General features: G+C 44.6%; 1 protein-coding gene across 1 annotated transcript in view; it reads right to left on the bottom strand.

The window, feature by feature from the left end:
• Window positions 1–21,582, bottom strand: part of LOC136625354 (LHFPL tetraspan subfamily member 7 protein-like) — a 208,881-nt gene that overhangs the window by 124,456 nt on the left and 62,843 nt on the right. The window contains exon 2 of the mRNA XM_066599476.1: window positions 10,572–10,710. Coding sequence (XP_066455573.1) covers window positions 10,572–10,710 — 139 coding nt within the window. The remainder of the gene's footprint in view (window positions 1–10,571; window positions 10,711–21,582) is intronic.

Here is a 21,582-nt window from a genome sequence, read left to right as displayed (position 1 = left end):
GCCTGCAGTACCAAATCGGGCCACTGTAATGTTGTCAGCAATATCTGCATCCAGCTTTGTCCACACTAACAGCGATCCCAACGATCAGCTGATCAGTGGGGATCCCAAGCAGTGGATGGTCATCAATAGTAAAAATGCAAGTCAAGCCCTTTCTCTATAGAACCAGCATGGACTCTGAGCATCTTTCATCTATGCCAGGCTGTTGCATCAATAGAGAAGATGCTTGCAAGACATACTAGAATGCTAGAAGTATAATGGCCACACAGATTAGGAGTCATTAAAAAATAATTCTGGAAGCTCAGTGGAGCGAGGAAACTTTTTAATAAGTTTCCTTGCAAGATTATATCATTGAAGAAGCCCCCAGAGAGAACGCTGGTCTTCAGCTCCTCCAGTCTAGAGTCTGCCTGACCCTGGGAGTCGCGCTGAGTTGTGATAACTACATTCATCTTGCTCCGGCGGGCTATTTTACTGCTGCGTTTATGGATTTGCTGGTCTTTTTTTGCATTACTTTTACATTTACTCGTACAGAGAACATTAGGGGCTTTAATAGAATCCTTGTAAGTATATAATTGCGCTACAATCCGCGGTTACATCTCGCACAGCCCCTCTCACGTGTACGCAGTATATACTGGACTAAATATAGGCTGCTTTCCAGTAATGTAACTGTCTTGTTCGGCATTGGTAAAATAAATCAGACATCTCCCCATACACACAGTGGGACCCAGAGGCATTTTCAGCTGGGAATGACAGCATCTGAATGTACTTCTTGCCCTTAGGGAACAGCGCACTTCCAAATGACTCGTCAGTGCAAGCAAATGTAGTCACATTGACACAAAATTTCTACCTACTGGCATATTTAGTCTAGTAATTAGAGTAAGCGTCCTTCATAAAAACTACCGCAAGGTTACCAAATCTAATTGGAGTCCCCCAGTCGTCCTACAGCACAGTGCATGGGCCCTCTAGTGCCACCTTGAGGTCCCTGGCCTTTTAGAGCTAGTTCACACAATGGGGAAGGGGCTTATTAAAGAGTTATTCCCCAAATCGACTTTTATCATCTATCTCACCATTGAGTTCCCCCAACTGATGGAGGTCCCATGTAACCGTCTCCATGTCACTATGAGCTCACTGTACCCCCCACAGTGAGGAGGAGATAGTATGAAGTGGTACCACTCAATTCAGCTTCAGTGGGACCGCCAGAGATAGCGGAGTACAAGTATTTGGCTATCTCCATCAGCCCCATTAAAATTAATAGAGTGGCATCGCACATGTGTGACAGCATCTCCCTTTAATCTCCTCTTTATTACATCGGTTGCAGTGAGCAGGAGAGGGGGACAAGGTACCCCTATTCTTGGGATCAGTAGGGGCCTCAGTGGTCAGACCCCCACTGATCAGATTTTAAAGGGTATTCCGGGACTTTAACTGCTGATGACCTATCCTAAACATAAGCCACCAGTAGTTGATCAATTATGGCCTGCAATGCCAGATCTCCGACGATCAGCTGATCGTTTGGCCCGCTGTCTGTGCAGTGGGCTGGATGTCGTCATAGGTGATTAGGGGAGGAAGTGCAAAATCTTCACTCTTATTGAAATCAATGGGAGCGCTGCCTTCTATTACACTTTCAGCTCCTCATTGCAGTTAGTTTTGGACGTCCGGTCCTCATTGCAATCAAGAGATGGAAGTGTAGTAATAGGCCGCACTCCCATTAATTTCAATGGAAGTCGGCTATTATATTTCCGGCGCTCACTAGCGATAATGACGTCCGGCCTGCAAAACTGACAGCGGGCCAGACGATCAGCTAATTTGTGGGTATCCCCAGTGGCAGGCCCCCATTGATCAACTACTGATGACCTATCCTGAGGATAGGTCATCAGTAGTTAAAGTCCCAGAATACCCCTATAATCATCTATTCTGTTTTGGGAATACTCCTTTAAGACCGTCTTCTCATATGCTGGTCATGATACAATCACCATTGGAGTAACATCCGCCTAATGTATAAAGAGGTGCACGCCTCGTAATACATTAGGCACATCTCCGACCATGCGTCATCTGTGCAGCTAAACAGAAATGTATGCCACTCGGGAGCGGGAGTAGATTTCTGATATAATTACGCCAGTTTTGCCCCCTCTTGATAAGCCATGTCCAAGGCTTGCACCAAACTGTAAGGCGGACTGTCTGGTCAATATGGGGTTCTGAAGGATAACAAAAACAAGAATCACATTGGAGTTTGATACATGGAGTAATCTGTCAGGCAAGGTCAAAAGTTCCTATGTGAAGTCTAGCAGCTCCGCTAGGGAGAGTCAGGGTTCCTTCACACTGGCGTGGGCGATATCGCCCTCACAATCCCTGTGGAAACCCCTGGATGCGGCAGGGAATCACGAGGTTCTCCCATTGAAAACAATGGGCGATATCGCAAAAAGAAAGGACATGCTGTGATTTTTACCCTGCATAACATTGCAACGCGGTGCCACGCAGGACAGCATCCCCAATGTGAACGAACCCATTTTATGTTTGTGTAGCGAACATCGCATCAATCTAGTTAGATAAATGAGCCCACCATGTAACGTAGAGGTGCACAACCGGTTCTGGTTAGACAACTTCATTGTCAGATTGCACCAATCCCAAGGAGTATTACCATCTGAGATATTTATGGGATATCGAAATAATATACCATAAATATCTGTAGGATGCAGGTTCCACTTATGGGACTTCCACCTATTGGGAGAATATGGGTCTCTTCTTTGTTTGCAGGAAGTAGACCAAGCGTGCATGCGGATCTCTGCATTGTAGTTTATGTGAGATGCTGAAACAGCCAGAAATTCCCCATAGTCTCATAAACTACACTGAAGAGAGATGCAAGCATGCGTGACCGACTCTGCACCTCATCTACTCCTTTCTGGAGTGTCCACATTCTGCTCATATATGTGATCCTAGAGGTGGCCACAAAGTGTACTATTAGTACTTGCCTGACCCTACTCCTGAGCGGTGTGCTGCTCCTCTTCTCTCTGACATGGAAATTACATATGAGCAGCCACAAAATACAGATTTATTTTCACTTAAATGCATGTATTTTGCGGTGACAAACCTTTTTGCAGTAGGGTCTCATTAAAAATGTTACACTGTTTGTCTTCTGCAGCTTCTGTATATCAGTGTATATAGAAACTGCAGTCTAAGGCTTCTTTCCCACGAACGTATATCGGCCCGCTGTTTTCACGGTCGGCCAATATACGCTGTGATCTGATGCATTGGATTCCATGCATCAGATCACATGGCCGTATTCATGTGAAGTAAAAGCGCCAAGCCAGCCAATATAGTGCCGGGTGTTTTTACGTCGGGCCCAAAAGATAGTCTTGGAACTATCTTTTAGGCCAGAATACGTCGGTCGCTGCATGGGCTCCTATGGGAGCCAAAGACAGCGGCCGGAGAAGGGAGGTGGGAGGGAGTTTAGCAGCTAGGCTCCGCCCCCTCCTGCCCCTTGTCCGCAGCCAGCAATGGGAGGAGGCGGGATAGGGTAGTGCTTAGCTCCACCCCTCCGGCATGAAATCCATTGTTTGGCAGAACAGCTGATAAGCAGGACCGCATGCTGTGTTCTACCCAGGGAGAGCTGATTACATTGTCTCAGCTGTCAGCCCCAACGCAGAATGAAGGGAATGTAATCAGCGAACAGCAGGTGGTCTGTTTCCTTAATACAGTTCCCAGAGGCTCACACACTACTGATGGGTACCAAGTAGTAGTTTTATGCAAAATGTTCGCTCAAAAGGCATCTTTTGAGCAATCATCTTTGTGTCTAAATGCACCCTAACTGATTAATAGCAATCAAAGCTATAGGCATAATTGAAAGGCAACATATAAATGTTGACCCTTCCATGTGCCATGATAAGTCCCATAGATGTCAGTCCACACAACCAACTCACACCAGGACTCACCCTACGGCCTGGACCTAACGAGTCTATGTAGTTTGCCAAGCGCCCCAATTACATTCACCTCCCAATGAAGACAGTTTCCAAGAAATAATATCACCGCATTGACAGCTGCGGAATAAAGCGATTCTCCGGCGACACCCGGCAATACATTTCCGTAACAAAAGCAGATTCTTGAGCTGAAGACTCTACATGTTGATAATATTAATGAGCGCTGACATTTAATTAAACGTTCCAGTGTTTTGTAGCAGGTGGAGGGAAATTTATATCCTCCACCTCTAAGAAGCGGCACTCAACTTCATATGTATCATTTCCGGAGCCTCTTAAAAAATGCTGGGGGAGGGCCAATATATCACTAATTGCTACACTAATTGCCGTTCAAGGATTTTTTCAATTTATGGCCGAATTAACAGAATCCACAAATTACTTTTGTAAGGATGAAACCCGTCGCAGCCACAACTTCACTGCTTCTTCCTTCGTACATTATTTTATTCTGTTCCCTTCAGGGAATGGTCCTTCTACAATGACTTTTGTCAGCCTGTCAAGCCGCTCCATCAAACACAATGTGACAAGCTCCATGTTCTGCTGACATCGGTGGTCACAGCCTTTCCTCCAGGGTTACCATAGACCTCACTGATCTGTAGGCATGGCTTACGGAAAGAAATATGTGCTGAAGATGAGTGGTATATATATATATATGATTCAGGCTTCCTTGTAAGGAAATTAGTTACGTGACCCCGGAGGGAAGCATTAAATCACGAGAGCAAGTTTCCCATTGGCTCAATTTAAGGGAGGCCCGGATATCTAGACTAGTTGGGGCCAGGATTTCAGAGACTTCTAACCTTGTGAGGCTTACTTGTGCAAGCAGGACCAGATTATCTTTGGGGCACTAGGACCACCGCATTCAGGCTCCATGATGTCCAACATTCAGGGGGCTGCCCGCTCTCCAGCTGACTGAGCGAAGCCCCCAATACTGGTTGCGGTCTTCATGCCGCTCCAGTCCGTTCCTTCCAACGTGTTTAGATGTTAAGACACATGACTGACATTCGCCAATCCCTGCCCTGAGACTCAGACCATGACCGGCCGCACTTGCTACTGGAAGGAGTAGTCTGAAGAGGCATGGAGAGTGCAACAGGTGAGTAGGTCATTTTTTTTGAGGGAGGGTGGGTTACCAGCATAAATAGTAGTAGTACTAGGTAACGATTGCTTATGGGGGTAGTAAAGGGCAGGACTAGTTAAGGCCAGTAATGAGGCATGATTACTTATGGGACAATAAATGGGTATAATTACTCATGGGGCAGAAGATGTGGCGTTATTAATTAGGGGCGGCAAAGGGGCATTATTCTTTGGGGCAGAAAAAGAGGATTGCTTATTAGCATACTAACTAGTAATAGCATTACTTATCGGGGCAGAACAGGGGGCATGATTACTGATGGGCCATAAGAAGGCATTATTACTCATGCAGATATAAAACAGGGCATTTTTACTGTATGGAGCCTTATTACTATCTGGGTCACTGCGGATTGTGTACAGGTGTGGAAAACGTAGGGATGGTAATGGAAAAGCAAGTAGCCAAAGATGTCTATGTATCAAATTCTGCAAAGACAAGTTGTGGGTTGAAGAAGTTATCATGGCGATCTGGACCCAGACGTAGAAGGAAAGGGAAAGAGAATGACGCCACTTGTGATCACTTTAGGTAACTGTAATCACTATCATTGTGTAGAGCTGGTATTTGGCAATTATTTAGAGATATACTAGTACTCTGAGGGGCACTATTACTGTGAGGAGATACAAAGGGCATGGCTTAGCATAAAAGGGCTGTAGCCGAAAAAAATGGCTGCAGAAGACTACATATGCGGCAAAGTTTTCTCCTCTTTGCGAGGCATGATCTGGCTGCAGGTTTTTTTTGCAAAAAAAACAGGCATGACAAAATAATTGTCGCAACGTACTACAGGCAGCCTGTGTGCATCGTGTCGAGGGTATACCAAGAATGATGTGCCATGAAAGGAGATCCTATGGATGTTAGCAAATCATGGACAAAAGGGGTCAGAGGAGAATGCCAAGAATCCTTCCAATGAACAGGCAGTATAAGTCAAACTAATTGCATCCTAATACAACACTGGTGTTCCAGCTAACATGTCTGAATGCACAACTCATCGTTTCTTAGCATGGATGGGCTACGACAGCAGGCGACCAGTTTGATGCCATTGTTATGGTAGAGAAACAGAAAGGCGAGACTCCAGTTGGCAAAAAAAGCACAAAAATTGAACTATTGGAGAAACATTGCCCGGTCACCTGAATCCATAATTCTGTTGCACCATGCTAATGGGAGGGTCAGCATTTGGTGCAAGCAGCATGAATCGATGAACCGTTCCTGTCAGGCGTCAATAGTTCAGGGTGGTGGAGGTGTAGTAATGGTGTGGGGAATGTTTTCTTGGTACACCCTGATCCCTACGGATGGACACAATAAGTTCTGAAGTACAAAGGTGGTCCAATGTTTGACTAGGTGGGTGTCTCTAATGAAGTGGTCATTCAGTGTATTATGCTGTTATTGCTTTACATTATTGAATATACTATTACTAAGAGCAGGTACATTGTATTGGCTTTGTATTCCTCTGCTCTGGCTCAGTGTACAAGCTCTGACCTCAATTCATCCATAATCTTCTCTCTCATTAACTAAATGGAAATGGTAATTTACAGAGCTACTTAGTGTTAGAGCTTTTAAGGTCACCAATATCCGGTACATGTAGTGTTCTAAAAGCCAACGGTTGAGCCTGAACCATTATTCTGATCACAACCACCAGTAAATATTCCGCTGTCGATACTCAAGTCCTCCATCTTTCTTTTATATGCAATGAGCTATATATTCCAAGATTTCTCTCATTTGCTTCAGTGAAGTGAAACTCTGCCAGAATCAGCAAGACCCAAGATCTGGCAGGCGCTGTTTGGCAGGCTGTTAAGTCCTTAATATCCGGGAAATACTTGGGTCCGGTAAGAGATCATTTGGAGGACAGATGTAATGGCACACACTTGTTGGAGAAGCTACTCAGGAATCTCTGAGCGTGGGGATAGGTGGGAATGTGCCATTGGGGTACAGGCTATTGAAGAGGCAGTAAATTATATATACACATATATACACACACACACACACATATATATATATATCTCAAGGAAGTATCTCTGATCGGCTCCAAATTTATTCTGCAGCAGGACAACAACCACGAACATCCAGCCAATGTCATTTATATTTCTTCAGCGTAAAGAGGAACAAGGAGTCCTGGAAGTGCTGATCTGGCCCCACAGAGCCCTGATCTCATATCATCCAGTCAGTATGGGATTACATGAAGAGACAGAAGGATTTGAGCAAGCCTACATCCACAGATCTGTGGTAAGTTCTCCAAGATGTTTGGAACAACATCTCTGTCGAGTCACTTCAAAAACTGTGTGCAAGTGTACCTAGAAGAATTGATAATCTTTTGAAGGCAAAAAAGTGGTCACACCAAATAATGATTCAATTCAGATTTCTCATTGACAAAAAAAAAAACATTTCTAATTTTGAAAGCATTCTTACTTTGTAGCATTTTTTTCACACCTGCCTAAAACCTTTTCACAGTACTGTATATGTAATATAGGACGTTTATTGAATGCGTTACTATCAGGAGTGGCTGAGTGTCTCCTGGATCCTTGTACTAGGGCTACTGACTACATTACACCCATCATCAGCTAATCAAGTGTCAAATGTTGTTAGTGGTGCAAATTATAATATACTTTATTTTCAGCTTCTGAAGGATTCTGGGCACATGAACCATCACAGCCACCAATCCCACAGACTAGGGGCATTATGTTCTATCGCATGCCATGGAACTGACCGCCTCACCCATATACTGTGTACTTCACTTTCCGTCATCCAGGGTCCACAAAGGTGGATTTTGCTGCATTTTACAACCCCTATTCCTATATGCCAGAAAGAAATACGTGCGGATCGTTGGACATGCTGCGCAGCATACCAGGAGGTCTCACATTTTTTGTGGATTTTTAACTCTTTGCAAAGTCGTAGCTGAAGTCGAGAGGAAAAAAACAGCAGCATCTGCATGTAACGTATCCTTTTGGTTGTGGCAGATACACTACGTATTTAGCAAAGTTTTTACTGTACATTTTTTTTAAACCAAAAGCAGTAGTGGATAGTATAGGAGAAGAACCGAACAACTGAAAGCTTTATCAGCCTCCTCTTTTTGAAGCTAAGGTTTTGAAGTTCTCTTTTTTGGTTAAAGAAACAAATTGCACTAAAATGCAAATTGTAAACCACATCTTGGAGCATGCTAGAGGCATTTCATAAACTCATAGTTATCAATCAGTGGCGTGCCACCAATGGAGGCAGACCACACCACTGCTAGGTGGTCTCTGTAATGGGGGGGGGGGGGGAGGTTGAACTCACTTCTGGCCCATCGATGATTCACCGGGCCCTTCCTAAAAGTCTGGCCAGCAGAAGAAGTCTCTTTTAAACTCATCAATGCCACTTGGATTACTGCAGAGGCCGGTTTCTCCCCTTTTCTCCTGACCTCAGTATAGTATGACTGTACAGCAGGAGAGGGGCGGAGGAGGAGTTGGCTTCTGCACTGTGCCAAGTGGCATCTGGACAAAAAGGATTGTGGGTTATAAAGAGAGTCATGCTGCTGGAATTTTAGGAAAGGGTGGTGAGACACAACGGGCTTTATAGTCTTGAGGGGCCCAAAGTGGGCACTATAATCTTAAGGTGCACAGAGGGGGCATTATAATATTAAAGGGGACAGAAATGGCAGAGAGAGGGCATTAGTACTATGGGGGGCGTTCATAGGGACATTGGGAGTAGTGACAGCATGGGAAGAGTGTGAAGAGGAAGCCTTCATGGCAATCTGGACCCAGATAAAGAAGAAAGGCAAAAACAGCTGACACCAATTAGAGGAGCATACAGTCGATCCCCAGCAGTGCTTTAAAAAGATCATCCGGTCGAAACGTCGCTGTTTTCATGTCATGGGAGAATAAAGTTTGCTAAGTTACTTTTTGCAACCTGGATGCTGCCGTATCATTTCTTCATTTGGGCCACTTAGAGGAGCAGTCACCTGTGATAACTGAAAGTAACTGCACTGTAATCACTATCACTGAGTAGAGCTGGTATTGCATGGTGATTGCATTACTTAGTGGTATACTAGGACTGATAAACCATGGAACATAGCGTGGCGTCAATACCACGGGACCGCATGATATTATAAATTAATAGAAATCCCTTTATTTTGCAATTAAAAGACTGGGCAACGCGTTTCACCCCCACAGGTTGGTGGAGCAGGATAGCGGTTGATCATAGATCAATGACTCTGTCTCACTCCACCCATCCACCAGAATTTAAATGTCCTTCCATTTCTCTGTACTGCCTTGGCCTGACAAAGATGCCGGTCCGTGGTGGTGAATGGATTTATATTAGTTTAGATTATCCTGCCGTCTCCTGGTATCGGCGCCACGCTATGTTCCATGGTTATTAGTATTGCAGTATCCACCTGTTTAAGAAGGGAACGGGCAGCCACTGGCGGTACTGCTACTCTTTCTGCTATAATGCCAAGGAGCCACAAGTGAGCAGCTCCAACCATTTGTCCCAATACTCCTTTTAATCGGTCCTATACATGAGGCGCTTTTTGTTTAGCATGCAACACTAGGACTGGGCTGCTCTCTTGGAGCCCACCGTATTACAGATCTGCTGTCTCCAATATAATTTTTTGTGAGGGGTGAGAGGATTAGGAGCTTTGCTATGGGGCTCCATTAGTACACAGTACGTCCCCGTTGCCTATAGACCCAATTTTGTGAAACGGACCTGCAAAATGAACCACAAAAGGAGCAGGTTTAGGCCGAATGCAACGGACATGCAAAAATTCCGCATGGCGAATCCCACAGGGAATCCACCCATGCCCGCTACTGGCGACCCTGCGTACCTGTCAGTGTCTTCTTTTTCTGGACTGCGGATGGCCCGCACGGCTCGCCGTCTGACATGCGCAGTGCGGATTTTTTTTCTGAAACTTCTACTTTCCCGTGAAATCCTCGGCATGTCTACAATGTCAATTGTGAACAGGCCGCGGATTGGATCGTCCGTGCGGGAATCACAGGAAAATGGAGCATGTTGTGATTTTTCATTGGTGAGTGGAAACCGCAATTGGTTTCCACTCGTGTGCATGAAGATTTTTTTTTTGCATTGCATGCTATGGAGGGTAACTGCTGCGGAACCCGGGGGAGGGGGGGGGGGACGGCCGCTCCGGATGTGCATTGGGCCCTATGCTAATTGCATCAAAATGTTTTTTTTCTGGAAGGCATTTGGAGGCAAATTAGGACCAATAATAAAATGCCCTCATTGTGAGCCAAGATGCAGCTTTTTGCTGCGAGTGTGAATTCTGATCACATTAAACATGGATATAGTCCATCTGTGCACAAGGAAGAAGAAGAGAGGTCGGAAATAATACTAAAAAAGTCAAACCGATCCACTATAAGTAGTGGTGCTGCACGAGTTTGGGGACCAGACGTCCTCTCAGAATGCTGTGACACTTCTGTACTGTACGGCTGGGGATGAGGAATAAATGCATGTATTCACAATGAGCTTTCTTCTCTTTCCTGAGGCATCAATCAGACAGTTACCTGCTGCTGTCTGCATGTATCCTGCGAGCGTACATAGCCGTCTTTCACATAAGCCGCTGGGAAGAAACAAGGTCACGATGGCGAGCAGACAGCTCATAACCAGGAGAGCGCAGCCGCCACAACACAGCACAGCGCTTGTCTGCAATGACAAAGAAGACAGAACGGAGATTTAATTATTAATTCACACAATAATGAATAAAATCTAACACGTGCGATCGGCTTTAATTGATAAGTAGGATGTAGTCACAATGCCCTCCACACTTCCCCTTTGTTCGACTGCTATGACAGCGGCGACATCAATGGCTGCAGATGCAACATACGGCGGGCTGATCAACATGTAGGCTGCTTCTATGTGATGAACCTCTAGGATATGATAGGGGGGTGGAATAAACTAGTCACATTCTGCATCCCTGTCTGTCGGTGACTGCGGACGCTACCTTCTGACATACAAGTCTATCATTTCTAGGCCAGAGAAGATCCAAGGCTCTGTTCATGTCCGTCACATCTCACCGCAGAAGCAACATCGACCGGATGCTCGCATCTGCGTTGGAAGTTCTATTTGGAACCATCGATGCAGAAAGCTGGACTAAAGAGCGCAGCAAGCTGTGCTATTTTCTCAGGTGCAAATAAGGGAGATGGAAGAATACCTCTGCAGCGCCACCTATTGGAAGGCAGCATTCCTGCAAGTCAATGTTAGACTCTTTATACAAGCCTTGTAACAATGTCAAGGCTTGTATAAAGAGTCTAACATTGACTTGCAGGAATGCTGCCTTCCAATAGGTGGCGATGCAGAGGGATTGTTCCATCTCCCTTATTTGCATATTACCCAGAGGAGCATGAATGGCCTTATAAGTCTCCTCACTCACTCACCTTCTTGGTGCTCTCCCTAAGGAGAAAAGATAGCGTTCCTGATTTTGTCAGGTGAATAGCAGGGTTCAGGCTGGCTTCCCACAGGCGTATTTGCGCACACATGTGCATAGTGTTTTGGCAGAACAAACTATGTTTTTTGCACATGCCTCAGCGTTTTTTACTGTTTTTGTGTCCACACAATTTGTTCATTTGTGCGTGGACGCATCAATTGAAATGGCTACGGTAATTAGTCTAAATGAGTTCCAGATGTGTTCTTTTTCCAGTGGGATTACACAGTATTTCACATATCTCCTTGCGTATTCTGCATTTCTACATCCCCATTTGCTTCTATAGGGGCCTATGGTGCGCAGAATAGTAGAGCGTGCTGAGTTTTTTTTTTTTTTTTAGCGCAACCGAAATGTGTAGGTGAAATAAGCATGTGAACAAACCCATTGAAGTAAATGGGTTCTATTCTCCATGTGTTGCAAATACATCCGTCTGATGCTGGACTCCACTAACCTGCCTTCGCACACTGTGTAAATTCTGCAGTTTCCACAGCGGATTTTGCTGCGACAATTCCACAGCATTTACAGTATAAGCCATGCGGAGAAGGTTTCAAAAATCTCCTTCACACGGAGTAGAAAATTTCCACAACAAATCCCCAGTATTTTTGAAAAACGCTGCATATTCTAAATCAGCAGTATGCCTATTTATGCTGTGGATTTGTGCTGCAGATTTTAACCCTTGAAATGAAAGGGTTAAAATTAGCGGATTGCAGTTCTCATTTTTAGCCATCTAAGGTAGCCGATGCTATCCTCTGACTACTCAATCCCAAAAGTGCACTGGTACTGTTAGACTACTAATGCACTATACCTGCTCTTTGATTGGACAGAGCTGCTCACATGATCAGCAATGGCCAATCACAGAGCAGTGCACAGCGTGCATCAGGTAATTAGAAAGCTGTTGCGGCCAGCTTGGATGTCTGAAAATGGGGCCCTGAGGCTTCATTCACACGAGCGCATATATGATGCCTTTCTATGCCCCACCGTATATATGCGACCATCTGAGGCATTGGTTTCCAATGCATTCATTCACATTATATGGCGCGTAAATAAGTCGGTACCGTGAAAAATGTAACATACGCAGTTTCCAACGCTGCGAAAAGCTTACAGGTGCCTCTATGTAGGCATTGGAAGGCATCCCAAGGATTTTGGCAGAGCGAGGGTTTTCCGAGGTGTGAATGTAAGAGAAAAACCTTGCCATGATCGCAGAAAAACGCCCATTCAGGCGCTTATATGGAGCGGGCGAAAAGCGTAATAACACCAACGCTTGTGTGAAAGAGCCCTGAACAAGAAGATAAGAGGGTCAGCAGAGAAAAACAACCGCAAGTCATATCACCCCTTTCCCTCTGGTCTCAGGACAGAAATCGGAAGGCTGTTTAAAGGGCTACTCCCACCCCAGCAAGTTACCCACTATCCACAGGATAAGGGATAACTTGCTGATCAGTGGAAGTCCAACTACTGATCTATGGATTTGAGCCCTGGTGCATTCCAAAGTGGGGGCAGCGGAGGCCATTCAGGTGCTCCTCTGCTCAATTCACTATCTCCGGCGCTCCGTCTGAAGTGGATGCGGCGGAGGCGCCTCGGTGTAGTCTACACTGCCCACTCCTCGGGATGCATCGGGGCTGAAATCTGGGAATTGGTGGCGGTCACAGTGGATTGTAATTCTTGCGGATTTATGGTACAGAATGAAGCTAAGTTTCTTCAACAGGATATTATAGCTTGAGCCTGGAGAGGTAAAACCCAAGTAACTCCTTTGCTACCACAGACCACTTTGGGACCTTTCACACAGCATGGGACAGGCCGCAAGCCACGTACTTTCGCGCCAAAAATCGCCAGAATTAAAAATCATTTAAAATCCGCTTCCATTTCCGCTTCAAAATCTTCAATTAGACTTACAGATTTTAGTGTGAAATTCTGTAGCTGTGGATAATTCTGTCTCGTGTGAAAGGTCCCTATAGAATTGACCTCCACACTGCTCTAGACCACCGGGGATAGTCATTAAGGCCGCTTTCAGATGAGCGTATAGGCCGGCTGCACACAGCATATTTACATTGCGTAATCTGAAGCGAGCGTCCGCCTCCGGATTCCGCAGCAAATATCTTGCATAGCATGCTATGGAAAAGCGCTTTTCCTGCACATGCGTGAAAATTAATTGCGATTTTCTGCTCGCAGAAGAAAAATCGCAGCAGGCTCTATTCTTGTGCGGTGTCTGCATGGACAGCTTCTCTTGAAGTCAATGAATCCATCCGAATCGCAGCCCTTCCACAATTATCATTGCGTAAAGGTCAGAGGACCTGCGTAATCGCTTAGCGACGGCACAGGATAATCTGTACTGCGCATGTCAGACGGGGTACGGGGTGCGGGGGGGGGGGTCACCAGCTGGGCACACAGTCAACTAGAGATGAGCAAGTACCCAAATGCTCGGGTCCTCGTTATTCGAGTCGAGCTTTTCGTAAAATTCGAGAGCTCTACTCGAGTAATGAACCCCATTGACTACAATGAGAGACTCGAGCATTTTTGTATGGGGCCCGTCCGGTGCCGAACTTTTTTTTTGGTCGTGTGTTTGTTCTCTCTCTCTCTCTATCTTCCTCCCTGCCAAAAAAATTGCCATTGACGTGCACCATGTCGCAGTGCGGAGGGGCCAAAACTGACACGTCACAATGGGGAGGGGCAAAAAACTGGGGCGGGTCGAACACGGCGTGATGCTCGCTCGAGTAGCTAATACTCGAACGAGCCTCAAGCTCGGAAGAGTACGTTCGCTCAACTCTACAGTCAACCTAAATTAGGCCGGTCTCACACGACCAGATTTAAATTGCGTCTGTGCAGATGAACTGCGCTAAAACACAGGCATTGAAAGTCATGTACTTTTGAATTTTCCTTCCTGCTGGTACGAATGGCGTATTTCAGGAGCGGAAGAAAATTTGCAGCATGCTTTATTTTAACGCCAATTCAACGGGGACAGTCTCCATTGATATCAACGGATGCGTGTGAACCATAGCTCATAAACAATTAACATTACGTATGAGGAGCGGAATAGCTCGCAGACCGCATAGAAAAGCCGGAATTTATGCTGGAAGAGAGAGAGAGAGAGATGCTATATAGCTATATACAATCAGGGAGTTTACTAATACCACTAATATCATGTGATCAGGGGTGGAACTCAGAGCTTCAGCTACTCACTGAGGTGAAGGACCTGTGATGACATCATGAACTTAGCGCATTTAACTCTCTCTATGAAGAACCTTTGATGACATCACCATGTGATCAGGGGCGGAGCATGTAACTCTCACTCAAACAAGCGGTTGTTAGTACTTTGATTATTTAGACACGGTATGACAGTATTATTTGGATAAAAAATGTCTGTTACTTTGTGTGTGTAGTATTATTTGGTTCTAGGTGATATACTCCTGCGTTGCACGGTGATTTAATGATTAGCAGTCCTGGAATATACAAGGGGAGCCACAAAAATGAGGCAAGCACCAAAAAAAGAGCTCAGCTGTCCAAAAGAAAATTGTGTTGCCCATAACAACCAATCACAGCGCAGCTTTTATTTTACCTCAGCAGTATAAAAAATGAAAGCTGAGCTGTGTTTGGTTGCTGTTGGCAACATAAATTACAGTAAAAGTTGGTGAGCTTTTGATTTTTAATTCCGCCAGTATCCGTCGCTCGGTGCTGATGAACGCTCACGCAAAATTTCACTCAAATCGGACCAAAACCGTGGATTTTTATACGACACAAACAAACTAATTTTTGTGTTTTATATATAAGATTGTATGACAGTATATTAAATGCAACATTTAAAATTACAAGTAAACTAAATAAAAATGGAGAAGACCTAAAATCAACTTTGGTTGTTGCCTGCGACCACATTTTTAAGAAAAAAACATCCCTGTTTCCAGCAATACACATTCCAGCACACAAAATCATAAAGCCCTATAATGAAGAAGATGCAGAAATACTCTGGACACAAGCAGCCTGGCCTTGGAGCTTACTGAATGACACGTCAGGAAAAGGTAGATGACTAAATGACTAAAGACAATGGGGGACATTGTGTGTAACAACCACACAATGCTAGAATATCGTATAGTATAATGTCCTATACATGAAGTATCCTGTATACCCAGACTGTAGTATCTGTATGTGGTTTTACATATTTTGCAATATATTTATATACTGTATATAATATAGTAAAATTCAGTATATTAGATAATTAGATATACAATAAATATAATAGGACACATCTACATTACATCATAAGCCATTTTTACTGTACTTTAATATGGCGAATGAGGAGCACTCTTTTCTCCTTAGGGAGAGCAAGGTGAGTGAAACTTAGAAGGGCATTCGTGCTCCTCCTGGGTAATATGCAAATAAGGGAGATGGAACACTGATGAGGGGCGAACACCCCGAAACAGCTGTCTGTGTATGGATTCCGACTTAACTTTCAAGTCCCAGTCATCGTTACAAGGCTTGTATAAAGAGTCTAACATTGACTTACAGGAATGCTGCCTTCCAATAGATGGCACTGCAGAGGTATTGTTCCATCTCCATTATTTGCACATTACCCTTAGGAGCATGAATGGCCTTATAAGTCTCCTCACTCACCTCCTAGGTGCTCTCCCTAAGAAGAAAAGATAGCGTTCCTGACCCACGTCACAGGCCTCCCGCTAGCCAAGCCAGAAACCTACTACATACTGATGAGGGGCAAACACCCCGAAACAGCTGTCTTTGTATGGATTCTGGCTTGGCTTTCAATTGCCAGTCATTGTTCCAATGTTCCAAGGCTTGTATAAAGAGTCTAACATTGACTCGCAGGAATACTGCCTTCCAATAGGTGGTGTTGTTCCATTTCCCTTATTAGTATAACAATAGCCTCATAGCAGAAAACAAAATCATATATATATAAAACCAAAATGCTGAATAAAGTGCAAGAAAAAGCGATTCTCATTGTCCTCCTACTGCCTCCAAGATTAACAAATGCTCCTTCCTTTCATTTGAACTGAAAACCGGGGAACATAAAATGCGATATCAGGATGATACCAAATTGGCTTCCTCATAGAACTCAGCCCGCAGGAAGCCTGGAAAATGACTTAACAACTTGACCTGCAGCGTTCAGCGGCAGATAATCCTGACTGCACGCCACCAAATATCTTCTGCCAGGAGCAAATCAGGAGCTCCCATAGTAACGTGCAGCTGACTGTAAATGGCATCTCAAATCCTTACAGTCTGACTCCTAAAATACAATAATCTGCATACCAATTCAAAGGGTGAATTAGAATGGATCAAAGAAAGCCTGGATGAAAAGTAGAAGGTTTGGGCCCTTCAGCAAACCTGCAAATCTCTGTAAAATGAGCCCCAAGTGCGTAGTAAAGGAGATATGGAAATGAGAAGGCGCAGCGCTGGGTTGTAAATCAGTCTCTTAATGTATTTTATCCATTTATCACATCACTATAGACAGTTAATCATTATGGTAGATAAAAATCACAGTTACTTCCCACAGCCTCATCGTGCAAGAAACAAGGGAGGTAATGAGAAATGAGAATATAGAAAAAGACGTCGGCGTGTATTTAAGGCTAGTGTACTACGTGCCCTGTGTGACGGGGGTAGCCGACAAGCCACTAAGATATGGTCTCGGTTAGGACATCAAACTGAATCTAGACTAGGTTATCACCGAGGTGTGCAGCCCAATTTTACCCCCAACCGCCACCTTGTTTACCTACTAAATAGTAAACACTTCGACACATTGGCCACATCAGCGTCTTTAGTAATCTTAAGACATACATAATACTTATGAACCCAGGAATTTCATATACTCCAGTCGGCAGCTCTCCCCGCTGAGCTATCCAGCCATCTGGACAGCTCCCCTGCTAAGCTTAGGCACGATCTTGTACTCCTGGTCTGGTTCCCTGTTCTGGCTCCACCCTGCATTCGATTAGGCACATTATAAAAGCCTGGCCCTGCCACTGCTCCAGTGCGTGATTATTGAGCTCCCTGCCAATAGTCTAGTGCTTCTTCCCAACCTGATCCTGTATTCCTGTGAACTGCTACCTCCTGTTATCGACTCCTGGCTTCCTCCTGACAATGTTACCTGCTTGCGCGCTTCTACTGCGAACTGTGACCGCCTGTGACCAACTCCGGCTTCCTCCTGACTACGCTCTTGGTCTGCACAGGCTACAACACCAGACTCTCCAATCCAGAACCAGACTGGTTACAGACATGCATTATTACTAGGTAACCCCAATGAGGTCTGTCATGGCTCTTAAGGGGAGTACCGATAAGCAATCCCTAAGCTGGAATGCAAAAGAAGACCTGGCCGCCAAAGAACACGATGGCTGATACTGTCAAAGCTGATACTGGCATGGATATCATCCAACTGAAAGAAGCAGTGCAAAACCGAAAACCATGGAGGGAGCTAGCTCCCTAGGGTCGCCAAGGGTCGTGAACGACTAAACGGCTAACAACACACAAGCTGGAATGCAACGACTTGGGAGGTGATGACTACATCAGTGGTACTCCTTGTTCCCTGGGACTCATCTCCATTGGGAACATCACTACTCTATTGAGCTTCAAATTTGCCATAGGGTACCATACTTCCAACGGTGCCCTATTCACAATACCGAAAAAAGTGCCCTGCAAGACCTCCCTACTACCAGATGTTGTGGCGATACATATATGAAAACCCCTCCAAATGTCCCTTTCCCGCATGCAGCACCTTTTTTCCCGTCCAACAGCTGGGTGGACCCCATTACAGTGAATGGGGTCTGCCTAGCGCTGTTCAGTTCCGTCCAGAGATGGAACCATTCGGCCGTGGGAATCCCACTTTCCTGCTCCCCGAATAGAGCAGCGTAATACCCAAATCAGATTGGAAACCACTTCACTATTTATCAACTCGGTCTATTATGTCACTTTAAACCCCTCCTGTATACTCTTCCGGTTCTTAGAACACTCCTGCCCTATCTACCATTACCGTATCCTCACCCTATTACCTGGCCTACTGTCCCCAGTCTAAACATGTCGTGTCGGGGCTCCACCAGCCTACAGCCCTGCTACATGCCCACACTTCACTACAGATGAAGGAACATCTAACTACAGCCTGATCAACCTTCATTAGCCATCTCTTAAGAAAAAAAACACTGGCCCAGCATCAATAAATGGCCAAAATGTACAGATGCAGCAACGTCTACACCAACCGCCATGGCGAAATTGAGAATGAGCATGCCATGCAAATACTGCAGAGCACCGTGGCGTGCTATTCTTTTTACGTGGAAAATAATGAAAAACACAATGCAAAAACGGATCCCATTACAGTCAATGTCTTATGACAGTTTAATTTGGCAACTGGGTGCCATCTTTCTGCTCCCCCACAACGAAGCAGGAAAATGGAACCCAAAAGCGGCGATGTGAACAAGCCTTATTAAAGACAGTTCTGCCTATTCACTTTTTTCCCATGGATGAATTTCAGTGTGAATCCACGTTATTATGGGAAAATGCAGCATCTGAGTGACTTCCAACGAGGCCTGGTCATCGGTGCTAGACTAACCGCTGCCAGGATTTCAAAAACTGCCAACACTAAGATTTTTTTATGCAATGGTGCCAATAGTATACCGAGCATGAAGTCATCGGGGCAAAATATTAAGTGAAAGGGAATCCAGTGGGTGTAATCAACTTTTTGACGAAAATGGTCAGAGGAGGATGTCAGGAATCGATCTCACGAGCATGTGGTGCACAGTCAAGCAAATTGCAGCTAAATACAACACTGGTGCTCCAACTAATGTATTTGAATGTAAAAGTCATCATCCCTTATAACGGATGGACTATAACAGCAGACGACTACTTTGAGTGCCATTGCTGTCTAGGGCCAGCTTCACGTGAGCGTAAAGATATTTATTTACAGTACAATACATTTCATTACAAGATGGGAATGGGTGAAAAAAAGGTTTTTATATATACATATATATACACTATATATATATATATATATATATATATATATATATATATATATATATATATATATATATATATATATATATATATATATATATATATATATATATATATATATATATATATATATATATATATATATATATATATATATATATATATATATTCCAATGAATCTCCTAGGCAATGTCTGGCTGGCTGTAGTTCCCTCATTCAAAATCAGATGTGCCAGGTGCGGTTTGTGCGAAACATTCTTAAAGGGGCTCTTGTTTGATATCACAACCCCTTTAAGGCCGACTTCACACGGACATATTTGCACGCGCAAATATTTCTGCGTAATATGCAGTGAATTGAACCTATTAATTTCAATGGGTTTGTTCGCATGCGCGTACTTTGCGTGCGCATTTTGGCTGCACAAAAAAGATAGAACACGCTTTATCTTTCTGCATATTTGTGCACCAAAGGTCCCCATAGAGTCTAGGGTTGTCCTCCCTGTCAGATTCAGGGCCTCCACCATGGGGTATGAGTCTAGGGTCATCCTCCCTGTCACACATGGGGCCTCCACTACGAGGTATGAGTCTAGTGTAATCCCTGCGGTCAAACTCGAAGCCTCCACCGGTCCACACTGGACCTCAGGCTTGTAGCCCTTTCAGCTCTGCTGTGCTGTCAACTTCCCCCTGAGTGTCACAGGAACTGATCCTTTTATCTTCCTTCCTGCCATACCCACAGGTGTTATCTCTCTCTTAGGCAACGGAATGCCCGTGTGAAACCCCCTATAGACCATTCTGTGTACTGCACTCCTACAAAGGACAGTATGGAAGTAATCACTGTAGGAGGTAATATTTAGTCCTGGTATTTGATAACCAGAAATGTACATAAATATTTTTTTTTGTAAAACCCTACTAAACCCCTGAAAGTACCCGAGTTCAGGCTTATGCCCACGAACATTTCAGTAAAACAGTGCAGGTCTCCCCGCAGCGTTTTACTGATGTTTGTGAACACCGTCTCTGCCGGCAGAGATCGCGTATGGCTGTGAGTGTACTGCGCATGCTTGCGTATATCACCCACACGGACACGCCCAGTGTGACTTTATTCTTGTCATTAATGCTTCAGAGTGGGGTTGCGTATGAAAACGCAATTTATTGCCTATGGACAGTGTTTCAGGCGCTGCATATACAAATGTATAGGGCCCACGCTGCGTGATACGCAGAGAGCTAGAACATGCTGCGATGTATTTCTCATGTGTGTCCACATGCACGGATCAATGAAAGTGCATTGACTCCATTCCCCACATATCACACGGTCGTGGTTTATGCAGTATTTCAGTATTTGGGGCCCTACGTCTGATTTCGCCCAGAGCCAGACTTTGTCTAAAGCTGTTCGTGTGCCTAGCGTACATAGAATATCGCATTATGACACAATGTCCCTGATGAAGGAATGGACGAGCAGTGATAATGTGATTTAGTGGAGGCAGATATCCCGGACAAGCCTGGAAAGATTACGGCTATTACTCACTGTATGCCATATGTTATACCTGTTATAGGGGCTTCCAGTGACCCCAGATAGAGGGTCCCATCCCGGACTATATACGATGGCGATGACACGATCACATCCCGCTCACCGCGCTGATAATACGTTTTACACACAAGTGCAGAATTTCCATAGCGCTGCTTTACTTTACAGGGACAATAAAGAAGGGCGCTCCACTGAAATATGACTTTAATATGAAGAGTCATGAAATTGGTAAAGAACCGCCGCAGCTTTTATTGATTTTCTTTGAATTTATTGTTTTGCGAGGGTTAAAGTGAAGGTCAGCGTTTCGTTAATATGTAAATAGCGCAGAAACCAATACATGCTGAATGATAGTAATACTTTCCACACCACAGAAAATAAATGACGGTTATTTACATGGATAAAAGGTGCATTCTGCCGCAATAAGGGCGGATTCACACGGACGAATTTGTGCGGGCAAGCAATACGCAAAGAATAGAACGCCTTGATATCAATGGGTTCATTCTCATCACCATACTTTTGCGCAAGCATTCCCTGCATGTGCAAAAAAGGAAAACCTGCTCTATTTTGATCACATTTGCACGCCAAAGGGCTCCATAGAAGTCTTTGGGAGTGCGCAAATGTGCACGCAATACACAACA

Source organism: Eleutherodactylus coqui, chromosome 4 (assembly GCF_035609145.1).
Source record: "Eleutherodactylus coqui strain aEleCoq1 chromosome 4, aEleCoq1.hap1, whole genome shotgun sequence".
NCBI classification, from domain to species: domain Eukaryota; kingdom Metazoa; phylum Chordata; class Amphibia; order Anura; family Eleutherodactylidae; genus Eleutherodactylus; species Eleutherodactylus coqui.
This window is presented reverse-complemented; position numbering and strand designations above follow the sequence as displayed.